Here is an 18380-nt window from a genome sequence, read left to right as displayed (position 1 = left end):
TTCTTCTAAGTCGGTGGGTCTCAAAATCTGGAATCTGGATCAGGAGCATCGGGATCTCCTGGGAACTTGTTAAAATGCAAATCCAGACCTACTGAATCAGAAACTCCGGGGACAGGCTCCAATAGTCTGTGTTTTTATAGGCCCCTCAGGTACTTCTGTTCAGATAAAATATGAGAACCACTATTCTATGTAGAAGGAACGACAAGGTAATAAGCCATACAAAAGCCGGACAGGTGGAGGTTTCTGGGTTGCTACTTCCAGTCTCTTAGCTTTAACTATTTCCTTAATTTTCTAGGACCCCTCCCATTCATGGAGCAGACATCCACCATGGCTGAGCCCCGGGGCCCTGTAGACCATGGAGTCCAGATTCGCTTCATTACAGAGCCAGTGGGTGATGCAGAGATGGGTACCCTACGTCGTGGTGGGCGACGTCCAGCTAAGGATGCGAGAGCCAATACCTATGGTGTCGCCGTGCGTGTGCAGGGCATCGCTGGACAGCCCTTTGTGGTGCTCAACAGTGGGGAGCAAGGTGGTGACTCCTTTGGAGTCCAGATCAAGGGGGCCAACAACAGAGGGGCTCCGGGAGCTCTGAGCTCTGACTCGGAATTCCCTGAGAGCTCCTACTCTCATGCCAAGGAATTTCCTGTCCGCTCACAGGGCAGCATGTCTGATGAGGAGCCTGGGACCCACTGGAATGGAAGGCTACTCCGATCCCAGTCCCAGGCCTCACTGACAGGCCCTGCCGCTGTGAGTCCGAGCCCCAGGAGCACTAGCCTGTTGGAGCTGGCCCCCCAAGGAGCTTCCACAGGAAGCACCATTGACACTGCTCCCCTGTCTTCAGTGGACTCACTCATCAGCAAGTTTGACAGTCACCATGGGGGGCAGGCCCGGGGCCGGACTGGCCGGCGCATGCGGACGCTGCCCCCTGAACAACGCAAGCGGAGCCAAAGCCTGGACAACCGGCTCCCACGGGATTCCCTTGAGGAACGGGAGCGTCGGTCCCCCAACCACTGGACTCCTAACACAAAGCATGACAGCCACATGGGCAGCTCCAAACAGTCAGCCCAGAGCCAGAGCTCTCTTGGTGGCTTTAGCCGTGCCCGTCAGACCCAGGACTGGGTTCTTCAGAGTTTTGAGGAGCCACGGGGGAGAGCGCAGGACCCTGGCATGCTGCAGGTCAGACCCCATTCCTCTGTGGCTTCTGGTCCCCAACCCAACAGCCCCAGGACCCCGTGCTATTCAAATAACTTAAGGCAGGAGATTTCTACTTTTGTCCTCCACTTTACTCATCCTAACAGATGATATTCACACGTACAAGATGCTTCCACGGAGATGGAACTAACTGTGAAATCAGCCTCCACAAGCATGAGAGTTACTTGTTACTGCCGGCCATGAACTGTGCCTCAGTCACTAGCATTTGCTAGGTCTGCAGCAGGAGTAAGGCAGGCCTGGTAATACGAGCAGCTTCCGGTGCTCTTGTCAAAGCTCCCACCTTTGTCTCCCACCCGGGAGTGTAACTAAGCGGGGCAGCGGCGTCTCGGAGACAGCGTTAAGCCTGTTCATGCACAAATCCTAGTACATTAACTGTCAGTAGTAGTAACTTTACCACAGAGCTCACAGCTAGTTGAATCTGCTTGTCAGGGAGGATCTGGCTTGCAGCAGTAGTGAGAGGTGTACCCTGCTCGGACCTCTCCTGAGCCTGCTGCTCAGGCCTCAGCGGTGTTGCCTCTTTTCCCCACTTAAGGCTTGTCGAGCATGCTTGGAGGGCCTCATCTCCCACCTGCCGCTTCTGCACCATCTGAACCCCATACGCACTGCTGGCTTCATCTTCCTGTTTCTCTGGGTTTATGTTTTGCAGCTCAAATCAACTCCAGACCTTCTCCGAGACCAGCAGGAGACAGCCCCACCAGGCAGTGTGGACCACGTGAAGGCCACCATCTACAACATCCTGAGGGAGGGGTGAGTAGGGGCCCTCCCAACAGCGCAGTCACACACACCCCCTCTTTTCCTTCTGGCTTCATTCCCCATCTTCCCTGCCCTTAGCTCTTCCTTCTCTCATCTCTGCTACGTCTTCCCTCCCTTAGCCTTTGCTTCTGTCCTTTTATCCTCCAGAAGCTCAGAAAGCGAAATGTCTGTGAGGAGGAAGGTCAGTTTGGTGCTGGAACAGATGCAGCCTCTGGTGGTGAGTGGCCACGTCCCGGTGGGAACGGGGCAGGGTTAGGGCCTTTGGGGCCTGGATCTGGATGTGGACCCATGCCCTCCTGCCCTGTCTCTGGCAGATGACTTCTCCTGGCTCTGCTAAGGCCCTGGCTGGGCAGAGCGAGCTCACCCGAAAAGTGGAGGAGCTGCAGCAAAAGCTGGATGAAGAGGTGAAGGTGAGGGGAGATGGGAGGTGCAAGAGGCACACAGGACACAGGAGAAACCGTGGCCTGGGTTGCTCTTGCAGGCGATCTAATGAGCACTCGTGTGTTCTGTGACGCAAGAGACAAGAGTGTGTGCTGGTCTCACCAAGGACTTCTGGGGTTCCCTGATGAAGAACATACTCATCAGAGCTCTGCCTACCTTTCATTCATTTCCTTTGGCAGTTCCCATCCTGGCTTTGCTGCTCACTAGCTGTGTAAGCCTTGATCAGCTTACTTACCTCAGTCCTTGTCACTGTCACGATGATGGCAATACCAGTAGCTGTCATTTATTGAGTGTACTTTATGTATATATGTATTTATGTATGTTTATTTATTTGAGAGAGAGAACGTGTGTGCGTGCACATGCGTGGCAGATAGCGAGGGAGAGGGACCAGCAGACTTCTGCTGATTGTGGATCCTTGATCCCAGGACCCCAAGATCATGACCTGAGCCGAAGTCTGATGCTTAGCAACTGAGCCACCCAGGGACCCCTGTTGAGTGTACTTCTTGTAATAGGAACTGTCCTGGGTAATACGTAATAATTATAGTGATCTTGTAAAGTAGGTACTGTGGACTCTTTCATGATAAGAAAACTGAAGATCAGACAGGTTAAGTGAATTGCTTAAGGTACTAAGTTACAGAGAAGGAATTTAAAAATTCAGGTCAGCCTTACGTGAAAAAAATATCGCAGGGCACCTGGGTGACTCAGTTGGTTAAGTGTCAGATTCTTGATTTCAGCTCAGTTCATGATCTCAGGGTCCTGGGATCGAGCCCCATGTCGGGCTCCGTGCTGACCATAGAGCCTGCTTGGGATTCTCCCTCTGCCCTTTCCCCTACCCTCACATTCTCTCTCTCTCTTTAAATAAAATAGAAATAAAATAAAATAGTTCAAAAAATATTGCTCCCACCTCTCATAGTATTGCCTTGCATGTAGTTGATACTCAGTAAGTATTGGGTTGTAACTCCTCTTATTTCCTGGAAAACAGTATAGTGTACTAGTTAAGCGGTCAGCTGTGGAGTCAAACTGAGTTCAAATCCTGGTAACTGTTGGCTGCGTAACTGACGGCACGTTCTTTACGTGTTCTAAGCCACTGGGGATAATAATTGTACTATATTATTTATTTATGGCTGTGTAACAAATTACCTCAAAACTTAGCAGTTTGAAACAGTCATCTCCTGGTGTCTAGAGGGCCCAGAGTCTGGAAGCAGCTTAGCTGGGCAGTTCAGGGTCTGTGAGGAGTTTCCAGTCAAGGTATTGGCTGGAGCAGTGCGTGTTGGCTGGAGGCCTCACTTCCTTGCTGTGTGGACCTCTTCATGGGTCTGCTTGAGTGTCTGCACTGTAGGCAGCTAACTTCCCCCAGAGCGAACGATTCAAGAGAGAAGGTAAGGAGGAAGCTGCAGTGCCTTTTTAGGACTAGTTGCAGAGCCTACACATCACTTCTTCCTTTTTCTGTTTGTTAGAAGAGAGTTCTTAAGTCCAGCCCGTACTCAAGGGGAGAAGAGTCACCTTTTGAAAGGAATGTCAGAGAATTAGTGGACATACTTTATTTATTTTTCTTTTTTAAAGATTTTATTTATTTGACAGAGAGAGAGAGAGAGACAGCCAGTGAGAGAGGGAACACAAGCGGGGGAGTGGGAGAGAAAGAAGCAGGCTCCCAGTGGAGGAGACTGATGCGGGGCTCGATCCCAGAACGCCGGGATCACGCCCTGAGCCGAAGGCAGACGCTTAACGACTGAGCCACCCAGGCGCCCCTAGTGCACATACTTTAAACCCTCACAAGTCCCAAGGCTTGTTAAGAGAATTAAATGCAGGTAATAAACACAGGACCTGTAGTAGAGTGCCTGTCATTTAGTGAGTCAGTAAATGTTAGACATTTGCATTACTCCTGGTCCTCCTGAGAGGCTTTCCCTACTCTCCACCTGCTTTACTCTCCCTGCCTTTTCCAGAAGCGACAGAAGCTAGAGCCATCCCGGGTTGCGCTGGAACAGCAGCTGGAGGAGAAGACAGAAGAGTGTAGCCGGCTGCAGCAGCTGCTGGAGAGGAAAAAGGGGGAGGCCCAGCAGAGCACCAAAGAGTGAGTGCAGCCAGTGGTGCTCATGGGGCTGCTTGGGGACGGAGGCTAGAGTTGGAGGTGCGAGAGAAATCTCTAGAAGCTAGAAGGGGCAGACAGAGATAGTTCAAGGATAGGACCTTTCTCTTTACTTTCTCTGTCAGTAATGGTGATAGTGCCTGAGTTGGGTTACCTGGATTTGCCTCTCTACTTCAGGCTCTAAATCTGTAAAACAGTACCTACCTCACAGGAGTGTTCTTTCAGCAGACGTTTTTGCAATGAATACTGTGTGGCTGGCACTGATCTAGATTCCTGGGGTGCACCAGTGAACCATTCAGATGAAGAGCACTGCTCTCCAGAAGCATACTTTCTAGCAGGGTGTGGGGCGGGGGAGACAGAGTAAACAGTGAACATATTAGGTAAGTAAATTTGAAACATGTGAGAAGGTGATAAGTAGAGTAGGTCAGAGTAGATTAGAGGGCCGAGTGGTGGAGGAGCAAGGTCCAGTATAAAATAAAGTGGTCAGGGGAGGCCTCATTTAAATTTGAACAAAGAAGGAGGTTTAAATGAATTAATACATGTAAAGTGTTTAGAAGTCTGCTTGACATCTTGTGTTTGACGATATTATCTATTATTAATTATTAGGCTCCAGAACATGAAGCTCCTTGTGGACCAGGGTGAAAGGGTACGACATGGGCTGGAGGGCCAGGTGATGGAGCTGCAGGACAAGCTGAAGCAGACCCAGGGGCCGGAGCCTGCTAAGGAGGCGCTAAGGAAGGTAGGGAGCAGGATGGCTCCCGCAGCCCCTGCTTCCTGTCAGCGGGAGCACCCTCAGACCTGTTCACCCACAGCTTCCCCACAGTATGGGCAGTAGGTAGCTGATTGTGGGTACCCCTTAGTGTGCTTTCAGACGATTCAGTGGTGGGGTGGGGGTTAGAGCCCAGAATGGCGGCCATCCTAGAGGGCAGAGAGCACCTGGTACTGAGCCTGAGAGTTACAAGGTGCTCAGTAAATGTTTTTGATTGACTAAATGAACAAATAGACAGGCAGATCCTAACAGAGTCACCTGTGTGCTTCCATCTTCATTTCCCCAGGACCTGTTAGAGACCCGGGAGCTTCTGGAAGAGGTCTTGGAGGGGAAACAGCGGATTGAGGAGCAGCTGCGACTGCGGGAGCGGGAGCTGACAGCCCTGAAGGGCGCCCTGAAGGAGGAGGTGGCCTCCCGTGACCAGGAGGTGGAAAATGTCCGGCAGCAGTACCAGCGAGACGCAGAGCAGCTTCGCCGGAGTATGCAGGACGCGACCCAGGCACGTGACCCGAGCGGGGGCTGCCGGAAGACGGCACGCCCACCCCCAGAAGGGTCTGCCTTGAGGTCCCTTGGTATTTGGGGACTTTCCTGGTCATCACTGGAACTACCTCTAAAAGACACATGTGAGATGTAATGAAAACCTTGGCCAGAAAAACTACAAGGGCAGAGTGGGGGAATGCAGGCCAGGAGCACCATGAAGGTGTGTGGCCAGAGTCCCGTGGGGAAATGAATGGGGGAGGCTTCCTGTAAATGACGGCAGGGGGACTGTGACTTGGGGAGAGCTTTGTGCTGGCATCGCGTCAGGCACCATTGGGGTCTCACAGCGTAGCCGGTGTGGTGCCCTCTGGTCCTGAGCCTCCCCTCCCACACACTTAGACTTTGGTCTGAAGTACATTCTTCCCTCTGAGCCTCCTGGCCCCCAACTGTTTCCTTCCTTAGGACCATGCTGCATTAGAGGCGGAGAGGCAGAAGATGTCCACCCTGGTGCGAGAGCTGCAGAGGGAGCTGGAGGAGACCTCAGAGGAGACAGGGCATTGGCAGACCATGTTCCAGAAGAACAAGGAGGAGCTTAGAGCCACCAAGCAGGAGTAAGGACCTTGCCTCTCTCCCAGGAACGCTTATCCATGTTTCCTATATCCTGCTGCTTTTCTACCCATGCTGTGCCCTTTACTCTGCTGAGAGTGGGTGCTCAGTCTGTTGGCTTCTGAGGAGGTGGTTTGCATTGTCCTGCTGTCCTCTCCCAGGGAAGTGGCCTGACCTTGTTCCCTTTCCCTTTGCATTCACCTGGCTGGGCTCAGACTCTTGCAGCTGCGGATGGAGAAGGAGGAGATGGAGGAGGAGCTTGGGGAGAAGTTGGAGGTCTTACAGAGGGATTTAGGGCAGGCCCGAGCTGGTGCTGCAGATACTCGCCAAATGGAGGAGCTCAAGAAGGTACTTGGAGGGGCGCCTGGCTGGCTCAGTTGGTGGAGCATGGGACTCTTGATCTCAGGGTTGTGAGTTTGAGCCCCATGCTGGGTGTAGAGATTACTTAAAAAGAAGGTACTTGGAGTTGGGCTGTGGAAGGGCAGGTTGGGGTGATTGGCACTGACCTCGCCTACCCATGAGGGCCTCCACACTGTTGTGGCTGCCTCCTGTGTGCTTGGTTTTCAGGGCCCACCTTGCCTGCTCAGCCATCTCTCTCCCCCACATCCTCTTTGATGCAGTTGGGCTGCTCTCGTTGAGTGCACAGGCTTCCAGCAGAAAGGACTCCTGGTTGGGTTCTAGCCAGAGGCTGCTGGCTGCCTCCCAAGAAACTTCATGGGGAGCAGCGTTTAGATGGATTTGTGAAACTCCAGGGTCAGTTTTGCAAGCTTGGAATTTGGTCCGCACAGGGAGAATTGCTCTGTCGGGAGGGTGTGGGACGGTGGGGAGTGGGGCAGGGGGATGGACTCATTAACTGCATCTATGAAACCAACATTTATAGTTAGGGTGCCAGTTCGTTAACTTGTAACATGAAGTGTCGGCGCACAGACTGGAATATTTGCATCGCATGGCCAGCTGACCTACTTGGGAAGCCAAATTGTAATTTGAAGGCTGCTTAGAGGGTAGAATCTAGACGCAGGGATTTTATCATGCCTGGATGTTTTTAAATGATAAGGTCATCAAATTGAAGCAAATACAAATGACGTCTTCATATTCCTGGTATTAGTTTATGAAGGATAAGAAAGCAACTAATTATTTTGGATGATTTAGAAACTTAAAAAATATTTTTGTTAGTATGGGGAACTGGCCTCCTGAGGATCCTTCTAGGTTTATGGTTCTTTGATTGACTATGCTGGATATGTAGTTGGTGCTCATTTAACAAGTATTAAGTAATCAGTGCTTGTTTCTCATGCCTTTACCATATGACTAATTGTAATTGAGGTAATCATTTATTAAACGAGTAAAGAAGTATAGCTCTAAGTGATGATTTTCCAGATAAATAAGTCTGAGCTTACACACAGAATACTTGGAGAAAAACGTAGTAAACGTTAACCAAATATACTTTTAGTGATTGTGAAATGAAAAGCGCTCTTAAATTTTTACTACGTTAGTACGAAGTTAACAACTATCAAGGTAGTCTGAAGTCTGTTCGCCGTATTAGTCGACATCATAAACTTGGACATCCTCTGGACAATCTTAGTTATCATGCAAGATAAAGCTACAAAGCTAAAAAGTAATAAGTAGTGCTTCATTTATCTCCCGTATGAAGTGCATTTTATCAAGTACTCACTCAAACAGCATACACGTTAGGAAAACAGACCCCATCCGGTGTAGACCACACGCTGTGCTGTTTTTTTTTATTTGTAGTTAGTGTCGTTAGTGTCTTACATTGAAAACTCAAAATATATTGTATAACCTTTCAGCCTAATTATGGTACTTCCTGAATTTTCAGAAGTAGCTAATAGCTAAAGAACTAGAACCAGAGCTCATATTTTAATTTTTTTTTTAAAGATTCCTATTTTTACACCCAACGTGGGGCTCAAACTTACAGCCCCGAGATTAAGAGTTGCACGTGCTACCGACTGAGCCAGCCAGGTGCCCCAATATTTTAATTTTTCAAAAAAGAAATAAGAGCAGCACCACTATTGTATAATATGTTTTAGTTTTCAACATATTTTCTTTTGTTTTTGAAATAGCCAATCCTGTTTTATCCACACCCTCATCTCTCACTTCGTGTGATTTTTTTTTTTAAACGGAGATTTATTTCACATACCATAGAATTCACCCTTTTAAAGTGTACAATTTAGTGTTTTTTTTAAAAATTTTATTCATTTTATTCATACACAAGCAGGCAGAACAGCAGGGAGAGGGAGAAGCAGGCTCCCTGCTGAGCAGAGAACCCAACCTGGGACTTGATCCCAGGACCCTGAGATCATGACCTGAGCTGAAGGCAGATGCCCAACTGACTGAGCACCCAGGCGCCCCTTAGTGGTTTTTTTTTTTTTAAGATTTTATTTATTTGACAGAGACAGAGACAGCCAGCGAGAGAGGGAACACAAGCAGGGGGAGTGGGAGAGGAAGAAACAGGCTCATAGCGGAGGAGCCTGATGTGGGGCTCGATCCCATAACGCCGGGATCACGCCCTGAGCCGAAGGCAGACGCTTTAACCGCTGTGCCACCCAGGCGCCCCCCCTTAGTGGTTTTTGGTATATACACAAAGTTATACACATCCATCATCACTATCGAATTAGAGAACATTTTCATCACCCCAGAAACGAACCCCATACCCATTAGCAGTCACTTTCCCAGCCCTTGGCAACCACTAACCTACTTTCTGTCCCTAAGCATTTGCCAGTCTGCACATTTCATATAACTGGATTCATATGGCCTTGTATGTCTGGTTTCTTTCACCTAGCATAATCTTTTTTAAGGTTTACCAGTATTTTAGCAAGTACCAGGACTTCATTACTTATTATGGCTGAATAGTAGTCTATACGGATATACCACATTTTGTTTATCTGTTTACTAATGGGTGGACATTTGGGTCACTTCTGTATTTTAGCTTTCATGAATAATGCTGTTAAGAACATTCACGTGAGCATGTATTTTGGGAACATGTTTTCAGTGCTCTTGAATATATATTTTGGAATGGAATTCATATGGTCACTCTATGGTTAACTTTTTGAGAAACTGTCAGACCCCTTGCCCAAGTAGCCACACCATCTTTCATTCCCCCAGCAATGTATGAGAGTTCTGGTTGCTGTGCAGTCTGTTATCCCAGGCTGCCTCTGTGCCCTGTCACTGTCGCCCTTCCCTTCCAGGAGCTGCACCAGGCACAGCAGGAACTTAAGGAGCTGAGAGAAGAGCAGCAGAGCCAGGAGGTGGCTGGGCGCCACCGGGAGCGGGAGTTGGAGAAGCAGCTGAGGGTTGAGGCTGATCGAGGCCGGGGGTTGGAACAGCAGAACCTCCAGCTACAAAAGACCCTCCAGCAACTGAGACAGGACTGTGAAGAGGCTTCCAAGGCAAGGGGAGTGGGCACAGGGCTTAGGAGGTGGAGGCTGAGGGGTCTGGAGGGCTGAGGAGCCAGAGGGCATGGAAAATTACCTCTCATGGGTATGTACAGACCAGATCCTTGGTCCTAGGTGTGTGGTTAAAAGTAGCCAGGATTTGGCAGGGGGGAGGCAGGGCTGCACCTGGTGATTCCCACCACGTCTCTGTAGGGGTGGGATTCTCAAGGACACTACCAGTGTTGAGGTCTAGTTCTTGTGGGCTCTCTTTGGGGTGGCTTTCCTGGTAGTGGTTGGTGACTTGGAGCCCTGGGGTCTGAGCTGCCACTCCCCGAACTGGCCGCAGGCTCAGATGGCAGCAGAGGCAGACGTGGCAGTGCTGGGGCAGCGGCGGGCAGCAGTGGAAACGACGCTTCGGGAGACCCAGGAGGAGAATGACGAGTTCCGACGGCGCATCCTGGGTCTGGAGCAGCAGCTGAAGGAGGCCCGAGGCTTGGCGGAAGGTGGGGAAGTGGCGGAGGCAAGGCTTCGGGACAAGGTGCAGCGGCTGGAGGTCAGTGCTTCTGCCCACATCATTGGCTTCCCCCTGGCCTTCTCTCTTCTCATCCCTGGCTAAATACTTCCAGCTAAATCCTCAGCTATTAGTTTTATTTTGCCCTGAGCGTGCTTCCAGTTGCCTTCCCAATCCAGTGTTAAAACTTCGGTTTATTTCCTGGAGCGTGCTTTACTGTGGACATCTTGGCCCTTGCACTGGTATTTTTGGCTCTTATCTCCCACACTGTGCTTGTTCTCTGTGTCTTGATTTCTTTGCTGGTTCCTCTGAGCCTGTTTTCACTGCCCACCTTTTTCATAAATCGTTCTTCCCTCCCATCTATTGCCCTCTAAATGGCTTATGTCTTCCCTCTCCCAGGCAGAGAAACAGCGGCTTGAGGAGGCCCTGAATGCAGCTCAGGAAGAGGAGGGGAGCCTGGCAGCTGCCAAGCGGGCACTGGAGGCCCGGCTGGAGGAGGCCCAGCGGGGGCTGGCCCGCTTGGGGCAGGAGCAGCAGGCACTGAACCGGGCCTTAGAGGAGGAGGGGAAGCAGCGGGAGGCACTCCGGCGGGGCAAGGCTGAGCTGGAGGAGCAGAAGCGCTTGCTGGACAAGACTGTTTGCCAGCTGAACAAGGAGGTGGGGCCCGGGGTGGCCTGGGCTCTCAGGAAAAGACCCAGCTCCTACAGAAGCTTGCCTGGCAGGGAGAGGGGCCGGGTAGGGGGTCAGAATGTGTGCTGTTTGCTTTCCTCAAGTTCATCCGCTGGGGGGGGAGACCAAGGCCAAATCTTTAGAGAGGGGTGTCCTTCCTGCTGCTCCTCAATGTTCTTGTCCTTCCCTCTACGTCCCATTTCATGTAGTCTTGGTCCTTGGACAATGTCTCCTGGGATTCTCCCTTAGACATCTGTAAGACCCGAACGTAAGAATCTTCATTAGTAGAATGTTCTGTTTGGGGTAGGGAAAGGAAACTTCCATAATCTCTCCGTAGATGTCTTTAAGACCTAAACACAGGAATTTTTGTGGGTGGAATTTTATAGTTGGGGAAGGGCAAGGAGAAGGGGAAAAAAGAAAATAAATTGCATTTTTTCAGGTAAGGTTCTCGTAATCTCTTACTTTAAAAAGCTAGAACATACGTACATCTTTTGTCAGTTCTGAGATGCACATTGCATCATCTCTGAAGTTGACTTGCATCTTACAACTGATGGTATGCTATAGTTCAGTTGGCAGGTTTTTCTTTCTTAGTGGTACATCTTATGATCATTGGCGTCTTGAGTTTGTTGAAATATGGTCATTTAAGGTTTACTTTGTCATTTAAGGTTTACTTTGTATCACACTTTTATAAATACTTTATATCATTAATGTAATTGTCACAATAACCTTGTGATGTAGGTACCGTTATTTTCCCATTTTACAGACGGGGAACTGAGACCCAGAGAGGATAACAAACTTGCCTGTGGTCACACAGCTAATAAGTGGTAGAGCCAGGTTTTGAACCCAGGCAATCTGTATATTACTACTAGCCGTAGTAGGGACCTAGGCCCAGGGGAGAGCAAGGGAGGGCTGCTTCGGCAGCAGCGAGAGTCTGGGGAGTCTGGGCTCAGAGGAGGGACAGAGGTGTAGGGCTGAAAAGGCTCTTTTCTCTGCATCTCAGCTGGAGCAGATTGGGAACGACTCGAAGCAGGCCCTGCAGCAGCTCCAGGCCCAGCTGGAGGATTATAAGGAGAAGGCCCGGCGGGAGGTGGCGGATGCCCAGCGCCAGGCCAAGGAGTGGGCCAGTGAGGCTGAGAAGAACTCAGGGGGGCTGAGCCGGCTTCAGGATGAGGTAGGAGGAGAAATGGCAGGAGGGTGGGAACTGCCCAGTGTCCTTGGTTTGAAGGTCATCACCTCTTTTTTTTTTTTTTTTAAGATTTTATTTGAGAGAGTATAAATAAAATCTTAAAAAAACCCAAAAACAACCCAGTACCAAAAAAATCTCAACCCTGCAGCGTTAGTGGAAGTATGGTATCAAAACAGAGGCATGTCTGACACAGAGTGGGTGCTTTAAATATGATAGTTTTCGTTTTTTATCTTTTTTAAAAGATGATAGCTAGTTTTAAGGCTTCACAATCTTTTACAGTAACAATTTGTTATAATTTTGTGTTTTGTGATTACATTAAACCCTTTTTGTTTTGTTTAAAAAAAAAAAAAAAGAAGTCCCAGTACCCAGCCTGGATCCTGTAACCCTTAAATCACAACCCCTCGGGCTGGGAGCCAGGATCGGTTGTCTAAAAACTGAAGTGATTCTAATTTGTGTAGGACATTTTAAAACAATAAAGAAAATGGACTAAGGGCTCCTTGGACTAAGAACTGCTTTCTGCCTGCTAGATAGGATGCTGCCTGATTCCTGAATTGTTGAATAAAGCTAACTAGATCTTCAAAGAGGAAAAAATGGACTAAAAGTCAGCCTGCTTTTTGTTACCACCAGGCTCTGGCAATTCTAAAGAATGTCAGTGACGAAACATTTCTCCCCACAGGGGCGGACTGCTCCCACCCCTCAGCCCCCACGTTACTTCTCCAAGTTGTTGCATTTTCCCTTCTGTCCAGACCCAGAGGCTAAGACAGGCCCTGCAGGCATCTCAGGCTGACCGGGACACTGCCCGGCTAGACAAAGAGCTGCTGGCCCAGCGACTGCAGGGGCTGGAGCAAGAAGCAGAGACCAAAAAGCGCTCCCAGGATGACAGGACCCGGCAACTCAAGGGTCTTGAGGTGACGGCATGGGAGTGGCAGGGAGGGGGAGGGGTGTCCACGTCCTGGCACAGGTGGGACTTCTGTGGGGGAAGGAGCCAGGATACACCAAGCCCCCTTTCTATGCTAAGTAGAAAGCTAGTAGCCCACAGCTGATGGATTTTGTTCGGGTGTCGTGTTATGAATGACTTTGAGTTAATTGCCAATGTTTAGAAATTTATACATGTCACTTATTTATATATTCTGATTTCTGGCTTCTTTTGTACATTTGGAAAATATGGTAACACTGAGCTTCTAATCCTGAGTTGTCTGCATGGCAGCTGTTGGCTGGAGCTGAGCAATGGCATCTCCCCTTTAGAATGAATAGTGGTCTTTAGTTTGCTATATTTGGCAATAATAGTAGCAGTGACAATAGCAGCAAACACGTACTATGCCATGTGCTGGGCACTTAAGACTCATTTACTTCTGAGAATAACCCTGTGGGATAGGTTCTCCATTTTATAGTTGAGGAAAACAGACACACAGAGAGGTTAAGCAACTTGGCTGTGGCCCCCCCCCTTTTTTTTTTTTTAAAGGTTTTATTTATTAATTTGACAGAGAAAGACAGCCAGCGAGAGAGGGAACACAAGCAGGGGGGAGTGGGAGAGGAAGAAGCAGGCTCATAGTGGAGGAGCCTGATGTGGGGCTCGATCCCAGAACGCCGGGACCACGCCCTGAGCCGAAGGCAGATGCTTAATGACTGCACCACCCAGGCGCCCCGGCTGTGGCCCTTTTGCTTGGAAGCAGTAGATCTGATTTTCAGACACAGGCCGTGTGGCTCCAGAGACCTTTAGCCTCTATGTGGGGCTCCCTGGGTGCTTCCTTGGTCTGAACCCTGGCGGTTCAGTTTCTGACTCTCCATCCCAGCTTTGGCTCGGGCACTTTGGTTTATGTCTGTTTTCCCATTAGGGAAATAAGGCTGCCCCACTGAGGAATCAAATCTGGGGTTTTCATCCTGCCAAGGGCCAAGACTAGAGCGGGCGTCACCACCCTCTCCCCTCAATGCCATGCCTGGTCAGCAGAGGGTGCTAGCTCCATGGTGGCTTCGGGCAGGGCAAAGACCAGCTGGTTATGGGGACCTGGGAGACAGAAAGGTTTGGGAGGGTCCTGGTTGGGGTTTAGCATTCTGGTGTCCAGCATGTGGGGCAGAGTGAACCTGTTGTTCCTCTGTCACAGGAAAAAGTCTCACGGCTGGAAGCAGAGTTAGATGAGGAGAGGAGCACCGTGGAGCTGCTGACAGAACGCATGAATCGTGGCCGGGACCAGGTACCCCCTTCCTTACCCCTCGGCCTTCTCAAAAACACCTTCACCCTCCCATAGTTCATAATCTGGAGAATTCTGGCTGCTGAATTTGTGCATGGCTGGTGCTCCTTCAGAGTCTCCTCTGCTTCGGGATGGGTGGAAAGAAGCCAGGGAGTCGAGTGGAAGAAGGAATCCTGGTGGCCCGGGATCCTCTCTGACCTGAGTCCAGGCTGCTTCCATTCAGAAGGGATGCTAGTTCCTGGTGAGACGGAGGTGGCCCTGTTTAAACTCTCTGGCTCCTCCCATTTGAATAGGCTGTGATTTCTTAGTTGCCTGAAAATTGTGGGGATTCAGAGAGCATCCTACAGTTTACTGAGCCTCATGTGGTTCACCTGGCTGGTTCATTGTTAGCCCTCCCCAAAGCTGGCTCCTGTCACCCGTCCCCACTAGGTGGACCAGCTGAGGACAGAGCTTATGCAGGAGAGGTCTGCTCGACAGGACCTGGAGTGTGACAAAATCTCCCTGGAGAGACAGGTGAGTGGGGGAGTAAGGAGTCTTGGGGATAGACCCCAGGAGGCAGGTAGAATGAGCATAGGAGGGATCAGAAGTGGAGTGTGACCATGAAGACTTTCTGTCCCTTTCAGAACAAGGACTTGAAGAGCCGGTTGGCCAGCTTGGAAGGCTTCCAGAAGCCCAGTGCCAGCCTCTCTCAGCTTGAATCCCAGAATCGGGAGTTGCAGGAGCGGCTGCAGGCTGAAGAGAGGTGATGTGAGCCCATCCTCCCCCTCTCCCTCTGGGCTTTTCCCTGTCTTGCACGTCAGACATGGCCAACCTGGTCTGATCTTTAGGGGGATCTTTCCTCTTGGTAAAGAGCAGAGGGAGTTGCCCAACTTCGAAATGTGAATGACCTCTTATCTCCCTGGTTCTTTGGATCTGCCCCTGGATCCTCCTTAGTGTGATGTGACTGAGAGGAGTTCATGGAGGCCGGAGGGGGCCAAGTAGAATTTCCTTTAGAAATGGCAACAGCCATAGACACCCCCCTACCCTACCCTCCTAGGGAGAAGACAGTTCTGCAGTCCACCAACCGAAAACTGGAGCGGAGGGTTAAAGAGCTGTCCATCCAAATTGACGATGAGCGGCAGCATGTCAATGACCAGAAGGACCAGGTGAGGATGGTAGCTGGGGCCAAGCAACCATATGGTGAGCATATACTGTGCATTTGCTTGAGGGCCAAGGGAGGCCCCATCTCATAGATCTTCCCAGCTTTGACTCTCCTTGTATAAGGATGGAGACTAGATTGGAGGCACTGGATTAAAACAGTCATAGTAAGCACATGCATTGAGTGTCTGTGATGTGCTAGGTTCTCTTTCTAAGTGTTATACGTGTATGAGCTCATTTAATCCCCAAAACAAACCTGTGAAGTTAGGGAACTTGCCCATGGTCATGACATTTTTCTAGGGCAACGATCCCTTGTCGGAATTGCTACAGGGCAGGGTCCAGTCATGGTAGCTGCAGATGCTTTTCTAATGTGGGGACTTGGTATCCTGCCCAGCTAAGCCTGAGGGTGAAGGCTTTGAAGCGGCAGGTGGATGAAGCAGAAGAGGAGATTGAGCGACTCGATGGCCTGAGGAAGAAGGCCCAGCGCGAGCTGGAAGAGCAGCATGAGGTCAACGAACAGCTCCAGGCCCGGATCAAAACCCTAGAGAAGGACTCCTGGTATGGGCTGCTTTTCTGTCCCCTGGCTCAATCAGGATAGTCATGCAGGAAGGGAATGGGTTCTCTGGAGCTGAATAGGGAGGAGAATCTCTAAGATGGGACTGTGTAGTCACTCCTTCCTGGCTGGAAGCTGTGTGGTTATTCTTTAGTATCTCAGCCCACAGTCTGTATATATCCCATGTCCCCAGATCTCAGATTGATGGGGGATCTTGTGAGTGCCTTGAGGCCTTAGAACAACTGGGAGTTCCTTAGCATGAAAAGCGTGGTTGTCTCAATCTTTCTGTCTCCCTCCCTAACAAGTATTCCTCTTTCTCACTCAGGCGCAAAGTCTCCCGCTCAGCTGCTGAGTCAACCCAGCATGAAGGGCTGAGCTCAGATGAGGAATTTGACAGTGTCTACGACCCTTCTTCCATTGCATCACTACTTACGGAGAGCAACCTGCAGACCAGCTCCTGTTAGCTTGGGTCCACAGGGACCAGAAACCACACTTGGCCTGCCCTGGCCAGGCCTGCTATGCCCTGCCAAGCCTCGAATTCCTCATTCCTGGAGGGGGGTACCCAGTTAGTCGGCCCTGAGACCAGGAGAGGTGTGAGTGATGGTGATAACAAAGGCATTGGCACTAAGCTGGTGAACAGGCTTTCCCTTTCTTTCGGAGGAGTGGGTATTTGAGGCCAACTGAGCTCTTCCCTTAAGTGCCGAACCTCTTTTTCCTCCCTCACAGCAGATGCTCAGCATATAGGCTAAGGGGGATTGAGCAGGATAGGAAGGGACAGACATTGCCACGTATATAAAGCTTTATTTCTTTAGCCCTTAACCCTCAGGCTCAGGGAAATACCTTTTTGATTTGACTCCTTCAGTGTTTTCCTCCCAGTCTAGAGCAGGGTGAAGGGAGCACTATGGGTAACGGACACAGTGGGGTGGCTCTATCCAGCTCTTGGATGCTCCTCTTTGCCCAGTCATGGGACCCATCTGGTAGTCCCCACCCCTCTACACTCTTACACATTTTGTCTTCCCCACACCAGTGGATCCAGGGGATCTGTTCTCCCCTTCCTGTCTTCACCATTCCTACCTTCCTTTCCTTTTGGTGCCTTAGTCAGGGTGAGGAGATAAGGACGCTCTTCTCCCCTTCTATACCTGCACATTCATACCTCTCCAAGGACTGACCTTTCCCCAGCCAGGGCCCTCAGCTTTCCCTGCTTTCCCAGTCTAGAGAGCTACTGGCCCCTCTGTTGATGAGCTCTTGGGGGATGGACTTTGATAAGGTGGTGGGGCTTGATGCTGCTCAGGGTTTCCATCTTTCCTCCTCTCCTTCTGTGACTATGGGTTGCATCTGGGAACCCTGATAACTGTCTACATGAGTTTGAAAAGCAAAGGTTTGTCTTGTGGTTTCTCTGATCCAGATGTGCCCAACCTCAGTAGGGAATCAGGGGACCCTCATTAATCTCAGGAGCTTGGACCTGACACAGGGCTTCCTGCCTAGGGCTAAAGATCGACTCTTGGTAGAAATGGGAAGAGGCAATGGAAGATTTATTCCTCCCTTGGGTTTTGGGGAGAGCCAAGCCCTGGTAGGGAGGAAGTAAGGGGGATGATTTACCTTTCTTATTTCCTAAGCAGACTCTGTAAGGAGCCTGGGGGAGGAAGAAGGCTGTTTTCACCAATGACTTGTAATTTCATGATTAAAACAAACAAAAAACTTCATTCTGCAAAATAGAGATTTTTCCCCAAACCAACCCAGCCTTGATTTTATTTTAAATTAAGTATTAAAATTATATATCTATACTGAAACCTGTGACTTCTCATTTTTCCTGGCTTATTTGGAGGTCTGTTTTATGAAGGAACCATTTTAGGGGCGCCTGGGTGGCGCAGTCGTTAAGCATCTGCCTTCAGCTCAGGGCGTGATCCTGGCATTATGGGATCGAGCCCCACATCAGGCTACTCCGCTGGGAGCCTGCTTCTTCCTCTCCCACTCCCCCTGCTTGTGTTCCCTCTCTCGCTGGCTGTCTCTATCTCTGTCGAATAAATAAAATCTTAAAAAAAAAAAAAAAAAAAGAAACCATTTTAACTACAGAACTTAGAGGCTGAGACTGGGGTTTTCTTTACCTCACGTTTAGAGGCTCTGTACAGCAGGTTAGATAGCACCTAGGGAATCTGTAAGTGTTTAGGGCACCTCCACTCTCCTAAATGACCTTCTGGGAATAGACCAGTAAAACTGTCTCTGAGGGTTAAAGGAGACAGACCAAAACTGGGTTTTATTCCCTTGGGGCACAGGGATATCCCCAGCATTCACCTCCCATGTACAAAGACATTCATTCCCATCTGGTACAGGACCCAGTCCCTACCTGGGAGGTAGCAAAATTTCTGTCATTTCTGCTCTTGTGCTGCCTGGAAGAGGGAGCTAGA

The 18380-nt window shown here is 49.9% G+C and overlaps 1 protein-coding gene across 1 annotated transcript; it reads left to right on the top strand.

The window, feature by feature from the left end:
• Positions 1–309: 309 nt before the first annotated feature.
• CGN (cingulin) lies at positions 310–17678 on the top strand. The gene is made up of 20 exons (XM_008695652.2): positions 310–1176; positions 1859–1959; positions 2113–2182; positions 2280–2375; positions 4350–4477; positions 5099–5231; positions 5548–5760; positions 6201–6349; positions 6560–6692; positions 9545–9745; positions 10077–10283; positions 10641–10898; positions 11911–12081; positions 12843–13004; positions 14199–14288; positions 14715–14798; positions 14909–15027; positions 15322–15430; positions 15817–15980; positions 16301–17678. The coding sequence occupies exons 1-20, from the start codon at positions 310–312 to the stop codon at positions 16437–16439; spliced, it is 3594 nt and encodes a 1197-aa protein (XP_008693874.1). The 3' UTR covers positions 16440–17678.
• Positions 17679–18380: the final 702 nt, after the last annotated feature.

The sequence above is a fragment of the Ursus maritimus genome, unplaced genomic scaffold (assembly GCF_017311325.1).
Source record: "Ursus maritimus isolate PB19 unplaced genomic scaffold, ASM1731132v1 scaffold_12, whole genome shotgun sequence".
NCBI lineage: Eukaryota > Metazoa > Chordata > Mammalia > Carnivora > Ursidae > Ursus > Ursus maritimus.
The sequence above is the reverse complement of the archived record's forward strand: the minus strand, read 5'-3'. Positions and strand labels throughout refer to the sequence as shown.